Source organism: Argopecten irradians, chromosome 7 (genome assembly GCF_041381155.1).
Source record: "Argopecten irradians isolate NY chromosome 7, Ai_NY, whole genome shotgun sequence".
NCBI lineage: Eukaryota > Metazoa > Mollusca > Bivalvia > Pectinida > Pectinidae > Argopecten > Argopecten irradians.
The window spans coordinates 30,110,575-30,137,530 of record NC_091140.1 but is presented as its reverse complement, the minus strand read 5'-3'; the positions used below and the strand labels follow the sequence as shown (position 1 = coordinate 30,137,530).

Here is a 26,956-nt window from a genome sequence, read left to right as displayed (position 1 = left end):
GTTTGATTGGATCCCGTGTCATCTGGAAAATGTTGATATTACTTCTTTGACCCTAAATATAAAAATAGAAATTTTAGATAGTGAAATTTGCCTTTTTATCTGAACTGAAGATACTGTAGACAAATTTTCCTTCGCGACTACTAAATTTCGTGATTTCTGTTTCAAAACATTTTGCGGAGATTAAATTCCGCGGATTTGAAGTTCAACAAAAAAACATTTGAATTTATTCAAAAATTTTATGCAAAAATGTGACATATATTAATTCGAGGAGATAAACATTCGCAAAGTAACCTTAAACAGAAAATTGGCGAAGGTAAATCGCACGTGAAAAAAGTTAGTTTACAGTAACTGATCATATCACAAGTTCTAGAAATCAATTCTACTGTAAACACAACAGGAGATAAGTTGTCAACACAGATTCGTTCTGCTTATCTCTTGCCAAATTGACTTTAAGGTAGCTCCATACTTTTGGGAAAACCCATGTCATTTTTTTCTAACAGGTCTTATTTTCTTGCATTTTTCAAGTATATTTCAAATCTGTAAAGATAAATGGGTGTTCTCGAACTACTTTTTGAGATATTTGAGCTTGAAATATACCATCCATGCAAATTTGCTGGCCGAAAATAGAAAAATTCATAAAATTATGTTTTCTGTAATATTAGGGTGAATGTAGTCTCGATCCTGTTGATTTTTTGTCCTAAATTTCTAACGATAGAACAATATACAAAACTCTTGTATTTTAACAAATGCTAACTAATTTTCGTTATTTCCCAGGACCGTTTCTATACGTAATTATCATGTTTTGCCATATTTTCGCCCGTAAAAAATCAATGAATAGGCCAAAAAGGAAATGAAAACCCATGTCAATTTCACAATATTTGTATATGATATGCCCAAGATAATATATTTTTCAAATATCATATAAAAACATGGGGTCCTCGATCAAAATTTCACAATTTTGTAAGCTTGAAGTTTGTAACTCGCAACCCTACCCCCATTTCATCCAGTGCTAAGATGGGTCATATTTGACTATTTTTTGAAAATCATGCCACAAAAAACATTACACATCAGTTCATATGTTTTTGTGATAGTATATCTGGTTTATGTCTGTTTATTTTTATGATTTTCTCCAAATTTTGTGTTTGAAGGAAATACGTGTGCGATTTTTTTAGAATTCCGGAATTTGGGTCCGGCCGGGTCCCCTCTTATCATTTATAGCGACGAACGGCACTTCCGGTGTTTAAAAATCCATTCCCATTTACGACAGGGACCGCAAAAACCTCAGAGATAGCATATAATTTTCACTTCACTGCTTTTATTTGATTTATTTAATGATTTTAAACATTCAATATAATATGTAGACAATTTTCACCTATTGAAAAAATATCCAAGTGGGATGTCGTGGCGTATCGGAAACCATTCTGGAATTCAAAACAAACTCCGCAACTTCCGGTATAGCGTCATATGAATTGGCGCGGTTTTCAAAAGTATGGACCTACCTTAACAATATTCTCAAAGAGGGATAAACAGATGATAATAACCATTAACTCTTGAATTTTACAGACTTAACTCAGATCCGTCCAGTTTATGCACCAAAAGACTTTCTCGAAGTTATCATCGGATTGTCAAATCCAAATTACCATAACGGCGATGCCCCAGGGTAGGTGATGTATACATATTCATTTTAACTATCATCCTAGTGTAGTGCGATCACCCGTGGGTCTCCGACGATGTTTAACTATTACCATATTTAAAACATTAAATTCCTAACTAAGAGTGATTCTGAGAGTCGGATAGGTAGCCGTGAGCAAGAAATATCCCTGCCATTAACGCTTTGTGAATTTATTTTTTCGTGAAAAAGTATATATTTTTCAAGCCTCATCTAAAGCAATTTTATGACTTTTCGATGCCCCTCACAAGAAATGAGAGGGACTACAATGTTACCCATATCATATATACCATCGTACTCTATCATCACATCTTGGTCCACTTTGATATGGTGGCTAGGACATTCACGCCTTACAGACATTGTTAGTGAACGTCATTCAACTTTGTTAAAAAAGTTTTTGCTAATTGATAAGTCTTGTTATCGTTATAAAATGTTTTATTTTTATATTCACCTCACAGGTTTCATCATCTTTGGGGAATAGTTCAAGTTCCTCTAAAAGTAAAAAGCATCAATAAATTGGTAAGTTCTCAACATGGAAAACAGGGGGGAAATACGTTTATCCCATTTTCCCTTTGTTCTCCACTGAAAAACGTTTTTGGACGAAATTTAATTGTTCAATATTATTTTGTCAGACATATTCATGTTGCATTATAGTCTATAAAAGTGATAGTTTCTGCTCCTGCTTAGCACTCAGCATAAGGGAGCGGAACGACTGGTTCGCTTGTTGTCCGTGTAATGTGACCGGATGGGATATGTTGTTTCCTGTCTTCGGCAGTATGCTTCAGTGATATAGCACTATAAAAAAGAATAGAGCTCCACTACACGAACATAATCCAGTCTTCGAGAACACATACCTCGCACTTTACACACTCTACACACCACATACAATGTACATGGGATACTGTCAAGTTACATGACCATGGCTATTATTAGGACATTTAATAAACAAACAAACAAACAAAATGATATTGCATGCGGTCTATAGAATGTGTATTGAGAATTGATCTTTGATCCTTGACATATTTAATGATTTATGATTGAACTTAAATAAATATATATATTATGCACAGTAAGGAAGAGTGTCCATAGACTAGAAACAGAAGGCGTTTGTATATCAAAATTGTCTTCCGCCTCATTTCGTTTTGCCATCATTAGCTTCGATTACTTTTTCAACTACCCTAATAAAACATAAATTATTGATGCAGCAACATTTTCACTCTTTAGCTTTTAAGAGGTAGAAGTTCCAAGGTCAACTTAAATTGCAACTTCGAGTAGCTTTTTTTTTAAACTGTTCACTTGTAAAATCACCAGACGCATAACATCGGTGAGGTGAAAGCTGCAAATGTCAACACCACTTTCGCTCAGCTCTTGAGAATGCAGACATGGCGATAACATTTCCTATTAAACAGACAATATGACTTTATCGTGACCAAATGCCTCTGTTTGGAGCAATTGATTGTTTTGTCCAAACACGTAAGAAATTAACAGTGAATATAATACAGCATTGTGTTAAGAATTGAATGCAAACTGTGTCATGTAAGTCTCTGTTTCAACTGAGGGCTTTGATGTAATATAAAAAAAGTAGATTTAATTGTTGATTATAACACGATTCTGCGTATACACGTATATTTTCAGTCATTATTATTATTGCTTTTCTTCATTAAGAACAAGGCCATTGTGTGAAGGATAAGTTAAGAAAAATATATAGAGACTATATCGATCCATGACCGCGTTTTTTCTCATTATCCATTGTTATTTTTTATAGTTTATTTACTGTCATTGCTTTGTCCTACTGTAAACGTTGACATTTTCACGTGTGGATGTTTTCCATAAGTTAGCTTTCTAATTGTTTGCAATCTGATAATTTTCGCACCGTGCGTTTTCAATCTAATTAGTCGCATTTCAAGATTGACATTCGTTGATATGTTCGCGGGTGTAATATATTCGCAGAGATTAGCGCAAAAATTCCACGCCGCAACTAATTTCATTTCCATAGTACCGTATAAAAGTATTTGATACTTATCGTCCTAACTAAGCCATTACCAAAAATGAACGATCTGTGCCACGAGTTGCCATAAACGAATTTGTAAAGTGGTTTCGGATTTTATTTACAGTCTCTATGCCCATTAGTGACCTTTTTGCCCTTTGCGGCGTAAACGAGCTTTTGGCTTCAGACTAAAAAATATAAGATAAAATATTTCTGTGTTCTTAGCTGAATTAAGGAAATGATGCTTTATTGCAAATGAAAAACTGTTGATAACGTGCTGTGATATTTACTGTAATATCTAACTTATGATTACATGTACATCTTGAGGAACTTGAACCTGTTGTTCTGTACAAATTTGCATATTTTATATATGTACAAGATGTAGCTTACTCACACTGCCGCTTACACATATATTCATTTTTTATTTCTTTCCTTTAAATAAAGTTTCACTATGACCGTCTACCCGATTTAGATATTTTAATTGAGATTTTTTATCCGTTTACCAGTTCTGTATTTGTGATGTGCTTATTTTCTGAACTACTAACAGGTAACTATAAATATATATGTTGGAATTTATACCTTGTTCACTCGCTATGTCATTGGTTATTTTGAAATGTCTAAACATCGAAGATATACTTGTATAAGATATATTTTATATATACAAATACTCTTTGCTAAGCAATGATCAGCACGCGTTGAAACAGTACAACAATCAACTGATGAACATTGTATTAATAAACTTTTTATTTTATATGCTTTGAAAAAATAAAGGCCTTTCCTCATTTCCAGTTTTAAATACCTTTGATTATGCTAACCTTTTCCTTTCATTATCAGCGGTTACAATACAGTGACATGGCCATAAACCAAGGTCAGTCGGGGATCGACGATTTTGGGGACATTCCACCGGAGTTGTTCGAGTCCGACAAGATGAAAATTCGGAAAGAAAGGTGAGACCTTATTGGAATTTACAAAATGGTAGCTTCCTTTTCATTGCATTTTCTGTGAATCCCGGGTATATAATTATGTATTGGAAAAAAAAAATTCAAATCTGATTGGATGTTTGTCTTGCTAGTATTAAGCAAAAAATAAAAATGTAATAAGAGTAAAAAACTGCAAATTTTCAAAGTTGTTGCATTCAGATTTGAAAAGAAAGATAATGAGAAAAATAGACCAAAAAGGATACATTATATGTTATGAAAATAAATAAAACAACAATAGTTGTTGCATTCCGATTTGATAATGTAATGAGAAAAATAGATGAAAAATGATGTAGCGATCGCCTGAATATTTTTCATATATATTTTGGGAGTGTTCTCAAGTATTTTACGCAGTATCAATTGTGATGTTGTCCAGATGAAGATCGTTATCGGTAATTACCATGGTATTATTTCTTTTACCCTGCCTGACCTTTAGGGGTGTGTTAGATTTATCTACAGTATATCTTAATACATGCTTGATTTACCATAGCCTCCTCCTAACCCTTTCTATCTCTCCAATTAAAGCTATATTTAGGATACGTGTGTATTCTACCATACCGTGAAATCGAGTATCTGAATCATTGCAGATTATTCAGTGGAATGGAAGTATTAATTGGACAAGAATTGTTTTTGTTTTTTGTGTCAGTGTTTCTGTTCGGAAATCGATACTGTATCAGTCCTAATGAGGTCATGATATGATGATAGAACGGCTCTACAAATGCGATTTACACCAAAACCCTAACTGTAATAACGAACTTACGAAGGTATACGTAGTAATCTGGCAAATGCCCACTCATACAAAAAGCAAATAATCAGAACACTGTCATAAAGTTCTTACTCCAATCAAACACGTGATGCAAATACCACTATATTGGTATATATTCACTAGATATCTGTCCTGGTAGTTAGATGTTGCTTTCTTTGATTTCAGCGCTTCAGTATCCTCGAGATTATTATAATAGGACTGAGATTCAGATTAGATTTGTATATCAACATTTGAAAACAAAAGTGTTTTACTTAAAATGACCATAGTTAAAATTGTGGAATGGACTTTGTTTTAATTACATTCCCATGCGTCATGTTATTTTCAATATTTAACTTAATGCGCTAGGATATTTTGAGCTATATAAATTAGAACAAACATTTGTTATTTATGTTATGTAGCCTTCTCATTCGGAACACCTCAGGCGTGCACTATCGGAAGTAAGGATATGCAAGAATTGCAAACATTGTCTTCTACCGAAAACGTAAACGCCCTTATTATTGCGTATATGAAACTAAACTGTTATTGAATTATTCAACCACAATAGTCTTATTTTGTAAAAGGGAATTCGACATTTTATCTTTCGAAAAGCACAACACGCAGTATCGATTAACTGAAGGTTCTTGAATGTGTCATTTTGTTTAGGAAATAGACCTTTAGTTTCAAACTTGACATCAAAATGATAATGGATACTAACGTAAATATACAGGGTAATATACCAATATTGTGAATTAACCTACATACACGGCGCCATAATTCGGTACTTACAACGAATATGCGACTATTTAAGTTCCCTCTGAATAGAAATTGTGTTTGTTTGTAAATTTATTTGTTAATGAATGTGCCGCTATTTTTTTGTGCGATTTTCACCTGAAGTTTATGCACAGTTGCTAGTTAGAAATTCATGTGTTGAATATTTTTAATTCGAACTTGCTCTTCTTTTGGATCTTTTGAATGATAAGTATTCTACACTTCTTAACTTATATGTTTACTTATCATTTTTACCAGTGATAAACGCATGCCACAGTCCACTTGCACAAGAGTTTTCCAAGAAAGGCTGCCCAACTAGTCTGCGCGCAAGCTTGTGGTGTCAGATGTTAGGAGTGGAAGTAGACGAAGAAGTATGTGGCCTTAATAGATCTATTATGATTTTAAAGAAATTAACTAATTAAAGTGAGAGACAATTATCTTCATTCAGAGTACGTCAAAGTTTCAAGTCACCTAAGTTAGTCGGATAGTTCTGACCGAAATCTGATCAAAAAGTTCCAGTAGTTTCTTATCTATTTCATCAGATAATCTGTAAATTCGCCATCATGATTCCTATCTATGACATGTAAAATATTTTTGAAAATGCCTAAGCATTCGGTCCTAATTACTGAATGAAACTGCTTGACCGAAGCAGTTTTTCCCGTCATTTTAATTGGAATGCATTGAATAACAATTATAATCCTTGATCTTAAGTAGAGTCCTTTATATGGACATAATATCAAACAGGTCGATAATCATCCCATGTAACGGCTATCTGGATATCAATGGTGTTGGTCAGACCATTGACTATGATTGTTACGTAGCTTTGCCCTAAAAAGCTATTGCTTTTTAGTACAAAGATAATTCCTTATTATTTGGATTTTAGGGCCTTAATTCCAAAAAATGAAACGTAAATAATGAATAATTATATATATGTTAAGGAATAATTTACCAAAACTTTACATTTTATTTGAATTTTCAGGACATTTTGTATTATGAACAACTGAAAATTAATGTCCAACAACACGATCTCCTGGTCGACAGTCTGCTATACAAGGTAAAATATCATTATTGATATTGTATGCTAACATGACCTTCCGAAAAATAAACTAAAAAAAATCTTCCTTGTGTTGAATACGCGTTTATTTTTCTAATGTCATCTAGTATTGATATTTCAATCCAGAGTGAATGGTTTATGGGTAAAGCCAATATATAGTTAGCTGCTGAAGAAATTTCCAGTTGGGTACGTCTATCTTGTTTTTAGATTTTTTAGAGTTCCATTGAAGTGTTACCAGTTGGATTTCTAAAAAGGTTGGTTTAGTATGGGATGTTTATTATGTTTGGGACCTTAGAATCATATCTTTACTATTTCTTCTATTTCCCGAAGTCCGAGTTCCCTGATGTGTGACTATGGTAAATTGGTAAATTTTGAGGTGATGGTACCTTTTTGTTGCTCTGCGTCGTATATTTTCCATATTTTCCATTTTGTCGCGTGTCAACATTGATGACCAGATAGAAGATCCGCATGAGGATGTATCAGTGATTTATAAAGCATTATGAAAACATGGTTGGACTTGTGTAGTTAATAGTACGAAACAGTACTCCATCCTGTTCGCTTCAAAACCCGCTTCATCAAATTATAATGTAGATTTGCTGGTTGTGTACGGTGTGACGCCTAGATTTTTTTCTGGGCCGCGGGGCCGAGTGGTTAAGATGTCCCGACGTATTATCACAAGCCCTCCACCTCTGGGTCGCGTGTTCGAATCCTTTGCGGGGCAGTTGCCAGGTGCTGACCGGTAGTTGCCAGGTACTCCGGTTTTCCTCCACCATCACACCTGGAACGTCTTTACATTCCCCTGGCTATTAATTGGACATAAAACTAAACGAACCAAACGAAACGTCTTTTTCTGTGGTTACTCAGGTAATTGTAGAAGTTTACGAGTATAGTCCTAATTCCTAAAGTTGTTTCCTATTTCCAAGAGAACTTACATTGATCAGTGTCTAGTCTCATTAGCTATGTCCAGTCAGACATATTGCTGTCTTGTTTACCTTAAAGTGATCTTTATTCGATGAAATAATGGCTGGTAACTGGCTAAATCAAATGATGGTATAGTCCTTAAATGATTGTTTGGACTTGAGACTGCACAAATTATTAGATTGAATTAAATGGAAAAAAGACGCTGGCCTTCGTTGCGTTTCCGATGATTTTTTTCCAATGAATTAAATGGAAAAAGACGTTGGCCTTTGTTGCGTTTCCAAACCCAACACTAATGATAGTTTGCATCATGCGAGTTCGTGCATACTGCTTCCCCGAGTCAGCCTTTCTTGGAATAACCTAGACTTTTCAGATGATTGTATTAGCATAAGACAATAAGATTTCAACCATGAGCGAAGACGCTAACGACATGAACCTTGTGGCATGATACATAACCCAACGGCTTGTTCGTCGCTGCAACATATTTCCTAATTGTTCTAATTTGTGCTAGATTATACAAGTTCCATGTTATTCTTGTGATAGCATCAAGGTATTCGAAACATTCCGTGGAAGATAATTATCGGACGCCACACAGCTAGACGAGAGCAATGGTATTTTCATGTACATGTTCAATGAAACAGTGAAATATTAAACTCTATTAATGGGTTCAAGGTTTCCCTGTGTTTTTATTGCCTGTAATGCATAAAACACTTTATCGAAAACTTTTATTGACCATACAATGAGTTATACTGTTTTCCAGGAGAGAAACGGAATCAACTATCAAAATTGAAATTTTATCGTTATTTGTAGTCGTACAGACATTTGAAAATAGCAAATTTGAATACATCATTTGGAATCGGGCTTGAGTAATAAAATTAAGCATTACACGATGAGATACAGATCCTCCAGACTAGGACATTACTATTTCCTCATTCTGTCGCATTACTTGAACTGCAAGGACAAATGTTTAAAAGTGACATTTACATGTGCTTTGTTATCCTATTCTTTGTCTGAAAATCAAATTTGGTTATTCGATACTACATATCCAAGATAGTCACTATCGGCGGAAACCCATGGTTGACTGCACGACGCTTCACTGCACATATATATATATATCCAGACAAAAAATTCTCGTTTCGGTGACGTCACTCTGTAAATAGACTTATCAACAAACCGTTTCAAAGTAAGAACTCTTCAGGGTTGGAGGAGATAACGATAAGTATGAATGTATCCACAGAGCCATGTCAATTCTGCATCAAACACATCACTGGCTACATATCATACTGGTCTATCGAGTTTAATAAGTGAAAGAAGTACTAATCAACACAATTATAATGGGTTTAAGATTTTAGGATTAACTCAAACTGCAATAGAATGCTGTCTCTGTGTGAATAAACTCAATATCAAAAGAGGTCAATAGTGATCAACTTTCAACTTTCAAACGTATGCAATGTTCAATTTCATTGGCTGAGCACCGACTGGAAAATGAGATGAAACCAACAAGATGTTTTACAGTTTTTTTTAACTTTGACAAGATAACTGTTGGACAAACTTCAAAACTTGTATATCATGACACTTATAGTACTAATTAATAATATAAAAACAAATGTTACAAGAATTAGCACAAAAGTTGACAACGAAATTAAATATACTGAAAATGAAATCTTTCATACAATGGTTCTTTTTCCAGGATGTCAAACTGACAGCGACAAATGACGACCAATATTTTGTATTTGAAGATTTTCTATACCAGGTGAGTAAATTTATTCATTTAATGAAACATGACTTTTTATTGCATTACAATACTTAGTAATGCTACACCGACGACAGAGCAAATTTTCAGACACTTTCAGACAATAAAAAAAGTAGTATTCAGTAGATACAGGTCAGTTCCACACTAACACACAATAGAAATATACAGTCAGTGATTCTTTATAATGAAGATTGAGCACTATATGTTTTGTTTAAAATAAAATAAAAAAACATAAGTTTCACTTTCAAAGATAAATGATAACTTTTTCGATGATGATAAAAGTGACAAACTTTTAAGATTAGAGAAAATACAGATTTTGACTGTTCTTGTTTTTGGTTTATTAAAAATACTAGCCGGTGTAGCATCTTTAGCGGAGAATCCTCAGAATTCATGGCTATATTTTCAACTAGTTTCTGCCTTTCCTTTCATCAGGTGTTACTGCCGTTTTCAAGGGATACATATGTTCTGAAACATTTTGCCCAGAACAGTGCCACTCCACCTAAATCATACATACGTGGGAAGATGGGCCAGGAGGAGTATGCAGTTGTATACCCCCCTAATGGAGTTATTCCTTTTCACGGATTCGCCATGTATGGTTAGTGTTAACTGTAAGGCTGGTTATCATTTCGGGTATAAATCGATTTGTCAGACGAGAATAATACTTTCTAAGGAATTAATATTCCGCGAGTTTCAAACAAGTCCGCGATCTCGGATTAAAAGTATAAATAAGTGTAATAAGATGCATTTCTTATCGCCATCAAATTCTCGTATCTATGTCAATGATCTATTTCAAAAATATTTCTGTTTCAACGGTTTATTTCACCATGAAATAGTCTTTATGGAGTAATTCATTGGTTTTATCATTATTATGATATTATCTTACTGTGTCGTCGTTGTCTTGAAATATCGCTACAGTGTTTGTGTTCTGGCGATGTCATCGAAAAATTGGCAATTTTTGTCACACTGTTTAAATAACCTTTTCGATTCATGTCTAGAAGTTGCAATTGAAAATTGTCAAATATATCCCTTTTATCGAGAAATAATTTACAGCAAAAATGTCGGTCCCTTATTGACCAATAAAAGTTAAATACAAACAGTCAAGAATATATCATGGCCTGTAACTTTCGCTACCTCCGGGAATTTTTGATTAAATTAAAAACGTCTAGTTAAGCCCTGACGCTCGAGACGGGCAAATGTTTTGTCAAAGTGAATTTGTTTCAAGTATATACCGCAGGCATTTTATGTTTTACCATTTATCATATAGATGCAATTATTTACTTCAGTCTTTATCAAAATATAATGCAATTGTTCCATGGACATGTACGCTGTTGTAGGAATGCTAACGTGTATACTGGCGTAATGGTCTCTATCAAGTGATCGGACAGCCAATATGAGGATGAGATAGTGAATTGTCTAGCCATATTGATGTGATCATGGATATTTACTTAATACATAAATGTAATTCATCCATATTGTTGTCAAGAAATCAGTGAACGTATTGTAATACATTATGCGGATGGAGAAGAACATCTTATGCCTAAAGGCCAGTGGTTATCCTCATGAAAGAAATAAAAATTAAGAACAATACTGTATGAAGTGCAACTGTATGTTAAGACAGAAGGCAATTGAATTTGATACGGAAAAGCAGGTTCACTTAAGAGGCTGAAATCTGACTTATATGATACGTCACGGGAAAAGCCTGTCTAACGAATTTACTCTGCATTTTTTTCCTCTTGTCACAAGCATTACTGACTCTATGTATCAAATCTGTAATGACGTGTGTATATTTATGGACCCATCATAATGGACCTTATGTGACAGTATAAAAACCTGCATATGGCAAAAGCACTCAGCCTTATACAAATCCAATTTTGATCGAACTCCGGATGGGGGATTAGCGAAATGTCGTGATCATTGATGTCGGAAAAAGCCTGTGTAGTCTTACATGGTTGTAAAACATTGAGATAATGCTGACTCTGTGATGGTTATCACGAAATCCATAACGTGGTATTAGTAAACAGATTGCGTGGGGTGGGTCATATCTCCAGTGTAAGAGATATGTTCTGGGTCTCTGTTCATTGATTGGGGGAAAATGTGCAGTTAAGTGGTAAATTATTTTTGTTTTGCTAAACGATGTGTATAATTCTGTTAGCTAACTAATTCAATTTAGCTGTGGATTACACACAGTAGATCATTATTATAGATCCCACTATTATCTCCACTGTGCTTGTTTTATGATTCTGATACCTAAACACGACTGACTTATACTAGGGAAATGTGTTCAAAGGGAGGTAATCATTATTTATTATATTCAACTTGACTTAATGAATATGTATCGCTCATATTTGGTCTGGAGCATCCTTTTCTGGTGGGGATTCAGATTGTACGAATGGTTAGGTTGACCCCAAGAGGACCTGTGAGCTAAACGGCTGGGCTAAAATGTGTGATTTTTTTCATACTGCATTTTCTCTTTAAATTATTGATAGAGCCCTATGGGATTGGGTTTCAAAATTGTACAAATTGCAAACCTGAGTTTTTGTGATGATCCCGAACTAACCAGGTAAGCGATACGATTCCTCTTAACCTAACTTTATCTTATAAACAAAAAAATACCGATCTATATTACTCAAAACTTTTTAGCAATTCATGTAAATAAATCAACATCATATCCATAGACAAACACGCCAGATGTTTTCGGATAAATCACGGCATGCAGTCCAACTTTTCTATAAATTGGACAAAGGTTACCTAGTGGTTAAGATATCATACATACATGGTGTTTCAGAAAAAAATGTCCCGACCTTATGCTTGATAAAACATAATTCCAAAAAGATCCAGATATATATTGTAGACCATTCAGACATGGATAATCATACAGGTTTATTGGTATGTATATATAGGTGTAGTTTAAGACATGCAGTTTATATTATGCCACATCAAACAAACTTCGGTAATTTCAAAAGTTTTCGGAAATGACGTCATTTGTATCAGTAAAGTCGTTTTGACATTAGTCAACAATTTGCCTGAATGTCGTCTTTTTCTGCGAGTATTTATTGCAAAAGATTTAACATCTTGATTTTTCATGAAGAAGTTATAATAGTTTAAAGTCGGAACATGTTTTCTGAAACACCCTGTATTACCACAAGCTCCCCATCGTTGGGTCGCTAATTAAAATGTAGAAGTGTATTTTTAGATGTTCCCGCTTTTATCCATCTCCAGAAATGAAAAGAATTTTCAAATTGGATGTTAAAGCTATCGATTCTACATAACATTTAGTCTATATACACATCTCAATTATGTTGAAAATGAGCTGAAGGGAGACTAATTCTTTTAACACCCGTTTCCCTTTCTAAACCCGCATGAGTCAACATTTACTGTATATCAAGCGACAAAGGCGCCGCTATTCTAAATTCTATTAATTCTATATTCTATTGGCTTACAAATATCATCTGATTGGCGAAGTTTTCTCTATTTCCTACAGGCGTGGACAATTCACTCATGTAATAAAGCCTCGATATGTGGCAATTTACGTTTTCATGTATGGAGAATTGACTTGAAATCGCTAGGTTTTTTCAATTTTTTTAAAATTTATTTTAAAATGACGGCAAATCATAGTAGTAAACATGCAATAAAACGTCCAAGTATAAGGTACCGGCATACGTCGGGTTTTACAAAATTTTGTGACTCTTTGGTAGAATATCCCTATCCTTCATATCCACATATGAAAGAGTCTTATGATATGTTAAATACATACTATCAACGTGATGGTTAAGTTAAATATATTCTCAAGTAATGTGGCCTTGAACATGGACCCATCTGGACAGCTGTCTGATATGCAAGATTCAGAAGGACTAGATACATATACAGCTAAACTTACGCTAGGACTACCTTAATGATATTTTGTGAAAATTTCATACCACATGTCATTACTTTGGTGTAGAGTAAAACCACAAGTTATAGAAATGAAAAGATAAGAAACGCACTCACAGATTTATCCAGTAGTGAAAACCAAAATAAAATTGTTCTCGGTTTAGTGTTGTGTGTATGAGTTGCTTCCCTTTATACAGTAAACGATAGTGTGGAAAGCAAGTTGTTAGATGCTGCAATGACAATACTTTTTATTTGCGATGTATAAAAATGTACAACTTATCTAGTTTACTCTAATATGTGTATTTTGTTCAAGTATTTTCATCTACAAAAATACACGTATTTGTAAGTAAATATATGACCATAACATATTTATCAAACAGCACATTCAAAACTTTACAATATTGGGATAAGAAAATATGTATGCCGAGTCTAAGAATAATTATCATCCCTATAAATAATAATACTTAACTGCATACTTTCAACTTCATTTTCGCGTATACATTATTTCCGTCGTTGTTATTTTCACCATATTTTCAAATACATGTACAATATACATTAATTCGCGACCAGGAGTTCTTACTGACGCCTGACATTTGATCTCTTATATAATTATTCACGGTACATACCAATTCACGTTTGAGCTCTATCGCGACATTACACAAAAAAATCTCACTTCGTAAAAATAAAGTGGGTTGTAGTATCTGATCATTTTGTTACAATATTGAACAACAATATTTTATTAAGATATACATGGGATTAAAAGGGTACGTTTTTCAAATATGAACCCGTAATTTCTATGTCTAATTTGCTTTCTTTGTTCAATAACTGAAACCGTTAAAGGTTTTTATCGTACGTCATTTGCTATATTTACATGTCTTATTGTGATGATGTAGATGGCCTTCTGGACACGCGAGCGATGTCCATTAATTATCTTCAGTAATTAATCAGTAATTTACTTCAAACACCACTCGGGATTTAATTACATTAACGGTCGACCAGTTATTTGGTTATGTTGTAGGACATGTGTTGTTCCATTCCTAATTACAATTGTTTAAGTTAGGAATCAATATGTCCAGACCGCTAATCATGGGTTGAAGGTAGTGTTATATGTAAGCAGACGACATTACAGATGGTACTGTGGCTACAGTCAGATCACATGTGTAGCACGCATTCATAAAACAAAAGGAACACCGCTGCTCTGCTTGAAATTATCTTTATGAACCTTATTTTTAGCTCACCTGGTCCAAAGGACCGAGGTGAGCTTATGGGATACCGCAGCGTCCGGCGTCCGTCGTCCGGCGTCCGGCGTCCGTCAACAATCGACTTCTTCTCCATAACCGCTGGTCGGATTTCAACAAAATTTGACTGGTAGCATCCTTATGGGCTACTAACTGAAAATTGTACAAATGATGGGGCTGACCCCCCGGGGGCCTGAGATGCGGGGCCAAAAGGGGTCAATTTGGCTATTTCCATATAAACGACTTCTTCTCTGAACCCAAGTATGGGATAGCACCCATAATGCAATGGTAGCATCCTTATAGGGTGGGGATTCAAAATTGTACAAATGATGGGGCTGATCCTCCGGCGGCCTGAGGGGCGGGGTCAAATGGGGTCAATTTGGCTATTTCCATATAAACGACTTCTTCTCTGAAACTAAGCATGGTATAGCACCCATAATGCAGTGGTAGTATCGTTATAGGGTGGGGATTCAAAATTGTACAAATGATGGGGCTGACCCCCGGGGGGCCTGAGGGGCGGGGTCAAAAGGGGTCAATTTGGCTATTTCCATATAAACGACTTCTTCTCTGAAACCAAGCATGGGATAGCACCCATAATGCAATGGTAGCATCCTTATAGGGTGGGGATTCAAAATTGTACAAATAATGGGGCTGACCCCCCGGGGGCCTGAGGGGCGGGGTCAAAAGGGGCCAATTGGGCTATTTCCATATAAACGACTTCTTCTCTGAAACTAAGCATGGTATAGCACCCATAATGCAATGGTAGCATCCTTAAAGGGTGGGGATTCAAAATTGTGCAAATGATAGGGCTGACCCCCCGGGGCCTGAGGGGCGGGGTCAAAAGGGGTTAATTTGGCTATTTCCATATAAACGACTTCTTCTCTGAAACTAAGCATGGTATAGCACCCATAATGCAATGGTAGCATCCTTAAAGGGTGGGGATTAAAAATTGTGCAAATGATAGGGCTGACCCCCCGGGGGCCTGAGGGGCGGGGTCAAAAGGGGTCATTTTGGCTATTTCCATATAAATGACTTCTTCTCTGCAACTAAGCATGGTATAGCACCCATAATGCAATGGTAGCATTCTTGTAGGCTGGGGATTCCAAATTGTGGAAATGATGGGGCTGACCCCCCGGGGGCCCTGAGGGGCGGGGTCAAAAGGGGTCAATTTGGCTATTTCCATATAAACGACTTCTCTGAAACTAAGCATGGTATAGCACCCATAATGCAATAGTAGCATCCTTATAGTGTGGGGATTCAAAATTGTGCAAATGATAGGGCTGACCCCCCGGGGGCCTGAGGGGCGGGGTCAAAAGGGGTCATTTTGGCTATTTCCATATAAATGACTTCTTCTCTGCAACTAAGCATGGTATAGCACCCATAATGCAATGGTAGCATTCTTGTAGGCTGGGGATTCCAAATTGAGCAAATGATAGGGCTGACCCCTGGGGGCCTGAGGGGCGGGGTCAAAAGTGGTCAATTTCCATATAAATGACTTTTTCTCTGCAACTTAACATGGGATTGCGCTCATAATGCAATGGTTACATCCTTATAGGGTTTGGATTCAAAATTTTGCAAATGATGGGGCTGACCCCCCGGGGGCCTGAAGGGTGGGGTCAAAAGGGGTCAATTTGGCTATTTCCATATAAACGACTTCTTGTCTGCAACTAAGAATGGAAGAGCACTTATAATGCAATGGTAGCATCCTAATAGGGTTGGGATTTGAAATTGTACAAATGATAGGGCTGACCCCCGGGGCCTTAAACGGCAATAGATGCGAGGTCAAAAAGGTCAATTAGGCTACTATTTTCATATAAATTACTTTGTCTCTGAACCTATGTATTGGATAGCATATTTGTATGGTATCAATAGCATCATTGCATGGTTGTGATTTAAAATTAAACTTTGGGAGTCAATTTTGCTTATTTTTCTAATTGTCAGAGTCTTGTGATAATTACTAACAAAAAAAACCAGGTGAGCGATACAGGCCCTCTGGGCCTCTTGTGTTATTTGTACAAATGCATGCATCTCGCTGTACCATTTACAATTTGTCACTCTAGATTTAACAAACTTACATCAATTATCAAGATTTCTTATGCAGGTTCATTGGTATTGCTAAGAAAAATCTCGCAAAATCATACCTATATTAAAGTTTACAATTATATTAGCCCGATTGATCCGATTAAGCATGGCGTCAAAACATTCCGATTCCGTTGATACAGCTGTCCTTTTGATACGGGATCTTGGTAACTGTTGAATTAACCTTAAGTGTTTTGGGTCGTCCGGTGCCAACTCTCTAGCAGACATTAGAGAGCCATTATGTCATTCATAGGTACGCTGACGGAAGTACTGGTATTTATCCTCTAATTATCATTGTTAACTTCCTGTCTGTCTGATCATTGACGGATATCAAACGAAATGGCGTCCAAACAGACGATTCATCTTGCCAACGTGACAGTTGTTAAGTAGGTAATGGAACACAGAGTGAATGATGTCATGAATATGGATGAAAAATAGTGAAAGCGCATCCGTGTGGCTGACAGAGATTATTTCACGCGAAACATGTCCGGAATTTCAGTTCCGTCGTGAATATATTTGCATATCACTTTTCAAATATTCTGATGAATTAAAATACTCACGAAGTGGTTTTATCGCTAAATGTAAATGAATTGTCATTTGAACATTCACTTCATGAATGAAAATAAGAAGTTATAAGATTGATAAATATATATACATCAGTCTGGTTGTTAATTACGATGGTTATCCTTGTTTGATCAAAAGACCGAACTAGCTTACAGCTATTTATCCATCTGGAAAAGGATATTAGTTGTGCTTCAATGTCTACATATCATACCATTATAATATGCATGTTATTTTGGGGATCGAATGGAAGACAAGATTTCAGACACGCAACATTTTGGATTTTGACTGTTGAGAATAAGAAAAAAAAGAAAAGAAGACATCCATCCCTCCTTTGACCAACATTTTGTAGTGGGCTCCGAGATTTCTTAAGGATACCTTTTCTTGTATATGTATCATTCAGAAACTGCTTTAGATATATTGCCAGGAAAAAGCAATTTTTATTTATCATTTTATGGCTATGGTTTATCAATTTTGTCAACTGCGTATTAAATGTTGTTAGCTACAAAAACTCACATAAAAAAAACAGTCGAAAGTGTTTACATGGCTTAATTGGCATCCACTCGGTTTATACTGAATAAACACATGAAAGAGAATGATTAAGCCTGGTTCTGTCAGAGACGCGGAAAACAGATTTCTTTAAAACAATTGCGTGTACATGAAAGCTTAATCACATTTTAATGTAGTAGAAAACTGATGCTCCATATCCGAATATTTCATCTAATTACATTACCATGGTAACAAAACAGGTCAAGTGTGAGACAAGCGGATATCAAATGTTCATTGTCGTTATTAGGACGTCGTAACAGACAAGCATACGCCATAACTGCCAGATCAAATTACAACTATACAGAAATAAATGACATACTTGTATCAATATAACAGGATAAAGGGGACACGGATGTGGCTGTTTTCTATCATCAGGCAGAATTTGCGTCATTGGGTCTATAAACTTTAGTTCAAAAGAAGCAAAGAATCTTTATACCGAACGTGCCACCATTTGTTACTATGCGACGATGATTACTCCAAAAGACGCTCAAGACACCAATTCAAAGTATCTTTAGAAGTTGAAATGTGTATTTCGCTTTTTTGTCTCGTTATTAATGCTGACGCCAAAAGTAATTGCTAATTGTTTAACGAACAAGAATACATTAATTTAACATAAAAAGACTAAAACCAGTCTTATATTTTACAATTATTATTTTTTTCTTCGTGGACGACGCCTGCAATTGGGTCTTAGGTATAGCCTGCTAGTAAGTTCAGCTTCACCCCCCATGGTTACACTTGTAGTTTACAGAGTGTTTGAGTTCATTTAATTTCAAATTGAAGTGAAAAGCTATGTAGAAATCAGGAAATGACTGTGTAGGTCGAATTATATAGGTTACTTGGTTATATGAGTTCGAACGTAATCTCATTCACAACTTGATGGTGGTGACAGTAGGCACACGTCGGCAATAAAAGATATCAGTTGTATTTTATGAATCTTATATCATCTAATAACTCAAATTTTCTTTTCCAGTTGCTCCTCTCTGCTATGTCTTCAACGAGCCAATATGTTTATACTACGTCTTCAGAGAAATGTACTGTAGATACTTCTTCCGACTCCATAGTATATCATCGCATCCACAGGTAAAACTCCCTGTCATTGACAAGAAAATATCATATTATGCCACGTTACGCTTTTGGGTCATTAGATATAGATCACATATTAGGTTTTCGTAATATCAGAGGACAATGGTGGGGGAAAATATCTGCAGAATACCAGGATGCATGGACATTACTCATCTTTCTAGAGACATACGTTTTAATTATTTGAGATTTTATTTTACGTAGTGATTACGTAACGTGCAATATGATATGACATAGAAATTCGAAAAATATATTTATCATATTATTTATCATATTAGCTGTCAGCTTAAATTTTGTTATTTTCTAATATGTTCCTATACTATTTTGTGTTCACATATCCCATATGTATCAAATGACAAGTTTTAGATATGCTAATCGGCGCTGAATTTTCACTACATATTTAATTCTTGAATATGTCGATGTTGCAAGTCTTTTTAGAATACATATTATGGTAAGTAAACAAATGATTGAATTGTGCGTTTTATTATTTCACTTCACGATTCCAGGGAATATTGGCCATCAGTTTGCTGTTCGAGACTCTTCTCCAGATTCACGAACCAGAATTGTACTTTCATCTCAAGACAGTTGGATGTCATCCGTACGTACGAAATTACAACATTCGTGTACATTTAATTACTTCATAAACTATGTGTATATTTCAAATGAGCATTTTTCAAATTTTTAAATACATCAGAAGGGATTCTCCTCGCTAGTCTTAAATGTAGCCGGAGTGTCCTCTTATATTGACAAGCAGAACTATTCACCAATAAGATATTATTCAAACTCACCGAAAGTAAAATGAAATTAATCCGAATTTTTAGTTCACATGACCATGGGTCATGGTGACCTATTGCTATTGTCTTTTGTCCGTCCGTTACCATTTCCTTGTGAACGCGATAATTTGAGTTCTGTAAATATAAACTTTTAAATCTAAACTTTGTATGTAGACTAACATTGGAAAGATCTCGGATAGGTTCGAAAACGATCACATGAGTGAATATGAACCGAGCATTATGTTACTACGTTTATTGACTAACATTGGAAATATCTCGGATAAGTTCGAAATTGGGCTTGATTTAAAAGTAATTTTAGTAGTCATTCCCCTTTGCACTAATAATTATTATTAGACCTTGTTAATACGAGAACTTGAGTAAATATGCATTCAGCTTAATTTAAACTTTGTATGTAGACTAACATTAGAAAGATCTCGGACGAGTTCAAAAATCAGCTTGATTGACTCTAACTTAATAACGGAGTTAATTACCTTAGCGATAATAATTATTGAACTTTAAATATGTATACATATTAAGACTAGTTTTAGGTTGATATATAAATTTTACAGATTGAAGATTTCATTTAAGTGGCTTGTGCGAGCATTCTCAGGTTACCTCTCCAGTGACCAGGTGTTATTACTATGGGATCGCATACTGGCTCATTCCTCATTGGAGATTTTGGCAGGTTAGTATCCATTAGTGTTGAGACTTTTCCTTCTAGTACAATTCTAGTACAAGTAAAATTATAAAAACTTGCTAGGATCTAAAAGAAAAGAAATTAATCAATTATTATCGTCTTCAGATAAGGAAATATTTACATTACATGTAAATACCGGATGTATTTAACTCCATTTAATATACACGTATATAACAAACAAGTCTTTATGATAAAGTAAAGATTATTGCTTCTTTTCCCGTCATTTATTATGATTTTAATAATAAATGATATAATTCACTTCAAGAATATGGACTTATTGTTGTATGAGCATATCTATGGTCTTTAATGAAACAGAGCTAAAATATATGTACACTATATATATATGTTCACTTGACATGTATGACGATATCAATTCAAGCAAAAATAATTGTGATGGAAACATCTTTGCGCACGCGTTTCGTTTAAAGTGAACAGTCGGGCAAAGATGGCTAAAGTCGGTAAAAATGGTGTGAATGTATCCAGTATAACTTCTTATGAAATGGAAAAATAAAATCTCTCGTCAAAATCTGTCTGCGTACGAAGAAATTAATTTAAAGTATGGAAATTCTAAAACGTCCTCCCGGCTCACTATGTCCGTGGTTACATTCCCACGCAGCCTCGCTTTCAATGCTTTCAACTTTTCTTTACTTTAATGGTCAGAACTGGGAAACTAAACAGAACTTGACCGTCGTATTAATATGTGAGAACTTTTGGAAGGCCAATGAACGCATTTAGACTGGTTTTCTTTTCCCGACTATTCTTTTTAATCAGACAACACTTTCTAAATAGTATGCTCTTAGAATTGGACCGTTTTAGTAATAAATATCATGTTTATGTTTCAGTGCTTGCTGTGGCAATATTTTCGTTCCGAAAAACAAATTTGATGAAAGTTCAATCCTACAATGCTGCAGAGGTGAGTGTTATTCATTTCTTAGGTACATTTTATAATGTAATATATACACAATAAAAAGTTTTACAATATTATATCTAAAATGTGTAGATACACTGTAAGCTTTATGTATTCATTGGTGTAGTACAATGCAGAAGATCTTTACGCAATTAACGTTGTATTGTACTAAAATCTTAATCAATCTTGTTTCTTTTCTCTATTCTTCCATCTAAAACAGAAATTTTTCTTGTGTCTCTCATGGCAACTCCTCATTTTTCACAATCGGTCGTTTATTGGTCGTTCCTGAAACAGTTTCTTCTGACTTCTGTTCCCGAGCAAGACGACATACCAGAATCATATAGAATGCTATTGCTGCCCCAGTTTAGTTCTCAAAGTATTGTTAGTCTGACGGCTGGTTTTCACATTTCCAGCATAATGTGATTGTATGAGATGTGTTGGTCAATGTTATTAGCAGATTGCTTTAATGATGTAGCATTGCAAAGATCGATATAGTTCCGATACATCACACGAATAAACACTAAACGCAAGTTAGACGTACACTTTGACACTGGTCTTTCTTATTTTCACAGCGACATGATTTCGCATTTTCATGCCTATCAACCTTTACATGGTGTTTATGCATTTTGCCATTTACAGTCATATAAATATGTAACTACGATTGAATTTGTTCGGTAGCAGTTATTCTTTATACCACGAAAAACGTTTTTGCGAGGTTCTGTGCGTCCGTACGTCCATCCGGGATACTTTTCCGCGATTTAATTACATAACCACTCAACTCATTGAAGCCATCTATATAGATCAGCAATGTGTCTTATTTGTGCTTTCATCACTGGATACCTTCTATTGTGCGATATTTTGTCTGTTATCATGGAAACACAAAATCACAGTTTTCTTTGGTTCATTGGTCATAACCTCAAAAACCTTTAAACTTAGCTCTATGATATGTTTTGCATACATGTATATTAGGCTAATGACCTAGGTGTGCCTTACGTGTCCCATTTTTCTATATTTATCTGTTATAATAAAACTATATTCATATCAAATATTGGACAACATTGATCCTTATCTAGATGAAAAAGGCATACATAGAAACATACATAGTTTCTACACAACATATATACTACTGAATGTGTGTGAGATATGCGTTGCGGAACTTGACATTTAGAGCCCAAGAAATACTCTAATGTACGCCGATATATAATTGTACGTAAAAAACCCCGTTTTTATAGTAAACATGGCGATGATGAGAGGATAAGCCAACTAAAGAAAAACGATTATGTTATGATCATACGATTCGGGCTGATCGCTTGGCCATGTTTAAACATGTGTGAAGCCTTCATGAATGATTTCATTTAAGATTAAGACATCATTGACACCTAAAAAAGTAAATAAATCCAATTCTTTTACGTGTAGGAATATTGGCTTAAATGTTTGTTGATTTGAGGATGTTAGTTAATTTCCATATGTGTGTGGTTATCGTATGTATGGTTTATGCGTCATTCCTTTTTTTATATTGGTCCTTATGAGAATTTTCTAAATTCCCTGTGTTTACACTTACAAAAATACGTCAAATACAATACTATTTGACACTTTTTAGTGTCTTCACAAGGTCTTCATAAAAACATCTTAATACCATCGTTTCAGCAATTTAATCAGGGTTGCTGTTCTATTGAAATAATCACTGTGGATTTTGAAGAAAAAGAAAAAAAGATATTTTGATACCATTGAACATGTGATCATGATTAAAATTTCTTCTGTCAACATGCTTTACTTATTCTCCCCTTCTTTTTAACACATTTTTTTTTCTGCTTATTTTACCGCGATTGCCTATTTGACACTGAATGGACGTCTTCACGTCTACGAGATGTGACCGCCGAATATCTAAAATTTCAATAATTCATTCGAAAATCAAATAATAAAGCCAACATTGAAAGTCTATTCATCCCATTTTAATTTGTTCTATTGTATAACTGGAATTAACCGAAGTACACTGTAGATTCAATAAGTCGATAGACAAAATAGTGTCATATACTAAAAAAAACTAAACAGTTACTTCGAAAGCACAAGTCTAAATATGTCGAATGTTGTCAATGATTAAAGATGCTCCATCATTATAACAATAATTGGTGTTTAATCGTATAAATATATGACTTATTAACATAAAAAATAATTCAAAATATTTTTTTCGGTGAATACGCAATCAGTACTGCATTCCATATAGGACATAGTGCAACGCAATTTTTTTCGGGATGCATTTAATAATTTTTAATATTTTTATATTGAGGTAAAATTGGAAGCTCAAACTTTCTAATGGCGATAATTATGCAAAGTAAGTAACTTTTGTAACTTAGAGAAAAATTACCATTTGTCAGCGGTGGAGCATCTTTAAGTACATTTATTGTAATACAAGGATCTGATTATCCAATAGATAGTTCTGGGGGGGTCAAGATGGTGGACTGAATGGCCGCCAAAATATTGGTAACACCTGGCCCCATATTTCTCCCTTTTTATTGTCGATTAGCCTATTATATACATAGAACCTGTTTTTCTTTTTATCCTATGATTAATGCCCTTTTCCGGCTACATATATGCCGTGACCTTGAAAACATCAGTGAAACACATTAATTATGAATAAAATTAATACTTGTCCTGTTTCAAGAATTTCTATGTACATCTATCACTGTTTGATCCCACCGCCAAATTGACTTCAAGTTGATTTAAAAATAACGTAATCGTAGGGGCACATATGTAGTACTTAATGAATTATTGTGATTTGGTCACCGCATTTTACGTGATTTAATTCACCACTTCTAATGATTCAACGACAAATGACTGTTAAGTTATGTTATATACCGCCTAATTGTTGACAGCAAATACAAATAAAAAAATGTCTGACCAGACCAAACCAACAGTATTTTCAAATATTATTTATTGTCTTGATAGAATAGCTGCTTGGTTTTCCATCGGTAATTAGGTCTATTTTACATTTCTTTTCCTATATTGATTAAGGGAAATGATTGGCACGTTCTGTAACCCTCTTCAGTTAAATTGGTTCATGCTTTCACATCCTGTGTGGAAATGAAAACCAAAAATCAAGAATTGATATTTTTTACTTGATTTCGATTTTGTTCTCATTTAACGTGCATTCACTGTTTCTGTGAAGGGAATCCGTAATTGTGTGGATATTGTTACGACATGAAGAGTGCAATATTTAGGATTGGGAAACGAGCACTTTACAGTACTATACAGAACAAGGCGATCAACAATTCGATGCACTACAAATTGCAGTAATAATTATCCCTTTCAATACATACAAATACATGAGATTCAATTTTTAGCGAATACTGTATTATGGTTTCTGTTCTATATTTATGTAACTCTATAATACATCTGCATGAATGCAAACCATATGAAAAAGACTCATCATTAACCGCAGTGCCTGTAAAATACAATCTATAATTGGGAAAGAACGCCGCTTAGGTAATCGAGAAATTGCTGCCCTCTCGATTAATTATTGACATCACCCGAAACTGCTAATTGTATTTCTTTAAGTTGTCGGATGTATCAATCACTTTATTAGGTATTTTAGCTGAAAAGAGTTTAATTACAGTTTATATTTTTTTAAATTGTTACTAGTCTGCGATATAATGCAAACACGATATATATTATCTCGTTTCTGTAGTTTATAATTTCGCTTCATTCTTCCCTGCCTAATTTATCTAATAATAGCTACACACATTTTTCTTGGTTTTTATTCTACTTTTGTTACTGATGTAATTTAAAACTCAACCCAAATTAACGTGCATGTGACATTCATTTAGTTGCAGTGATTTCGTTTCGAAAATTACTTAATTTTCTTTCTTAATTTATTTTCTTTCCCGACAGAGAAAGTTGAATTTTCTCGATTCTTCCACCGAGACATTCCAGTGATTCATGTTGAAAATCCAGAAACCACCGTCTGTTCTCTTGCAGTAGATGTCTTAGAAAACATTTCCCCATTCCCTGTTATCGCTAGGCTGGCTGAGATAGATTTAATGCAGTTGTGCAATCCGAGCATTCGCAGTGTCTCAGGTCACACAAACACCGTGATCTGTGAAATATCACAGACAAGGATTTAATTCAAAAACTGCGTTCGATTTATCTTCTTCAATCTTTAATTAAATCAACACTTTTGTTTCACTTGAGGTGTTGAGTGATGCCTTTTGTGCTTCAAAGTTCTCGGCTCGTGTTGTGTGGTCGATGTACATTTTGACACTGTCACTTAATTATGCAATGAAGCTCAAATTTATCTAGTGAATCCGCTTAAGGAGCTATGTGTTAGGTACGTTTTGTTGTCCGCCTACAGTGACAGCGCGGTGTGTTTTCTTTCGCTAGATAATCAATCATATGTTGAAAGTATTATATATTGGGAGTAATCGACTATCCATACGATTTGATGCAAAGTAAACAAGCAAGGATACTTCCGAACTGGTTGGTCTTCAAGCTGGACAATGCACATCATGTATCAACGTGAAAGATAAAGCTAGATTTAGAGATAAACACTCTTCAATAATAATTTGAAAATCAGGTTACAGCATATGCACCAGTCAAGCGTACATATCACCCGCACGGAAAAATACAGAATAAACGAATGAATGTCAAAGTGGCATAATATTAATAAAAATATTAATTTATACTGAAGGGCATTCCTGCCATTATTGATGACCGTCTATGCCAATTTGAGTAAAATCAAAATCATAAAGGGAAATTTGAAGATGGAAACTAAAGCACAAGACATTGAATTTAGTCTTAACAATTAAAGACTTTTGATTCGGTCAATATGTTGTTATATTTCCCTTGGTAGATTAGAATATAAAATGGCTCAAATGAATCTAAATAATCAACTAGAGCGGCGTGACTCCATGTTGAACATAACAAAGGTTATTAATGATATTAACCTTAACTGACTGCAAGTGGGTCTTAATAATTTAGTATGTGTGTTTTTCTTTGTATAATCGCGCGCGTTGGATGGCATTTCAAATATAGACTTAAATGTCAAAAAGGAGAATCATTGTCTCCTTATCATATATTGACACAATGACCCAGACCCCGTGGCTAATTGGAGGTTTTATAATGAGTTTTTTTCGGAAATGACAAATGACCCGTAGAAGATCGTATCTAACATCCCCACCCCACCCACTCTGACCTGATCTGACCCGACCTGCAATAGTTCATTAACGCTTTGTCAGTTTGTGTATGATTCGCGACTTATTGCTATAATAATTAATATAAAATTTTAGGGTAAGTACATTTAATTTTCATCTTTGTTATCAATATTTGTCATATACA

General features: G+C 34.8%; 1 protein-coding gene across 1 annotated transcript in view; it reads left to right on the top strand.

The window, feature by feature from the left end:
* LOC138328113 (TBC1 domain family member 19-like) overlaps positions 1-26,956 on the top strand; it is a 41,400-nt gene that overhangs the window by 11,295 nt on the left and 3,149 nt on the right. Inside the window, 12 exon segments of the mRNA XM_069274746.1 lie at positions 1,564-1,660; positions 2,128-2,188; positions 4,491-4,592; positions 4,594-4,603; positions 6,405-6,517; positions 7,126-7,200; positions 9,809-9,871; positions 10,304-10,466; positions 19,139-19,248; positions 19,755-19,846; positions 20,591-20,706; positions 21,561-21,631. Coding sequence (XP_069130847.1) covers positions 1,564-1,660; positions 2,128-2,188; positions 4,491-4,592; positions 4,594-4,603; positions 6,405-6,517; positions 7,126-7,200; positions 9,809-9,871; positions 10,304-10,466; positions 19,139-19,248; positions 19,755-19,846; positions 20,591-20,706; positions 21,561-21,631 — 1,073 coding nt within the window.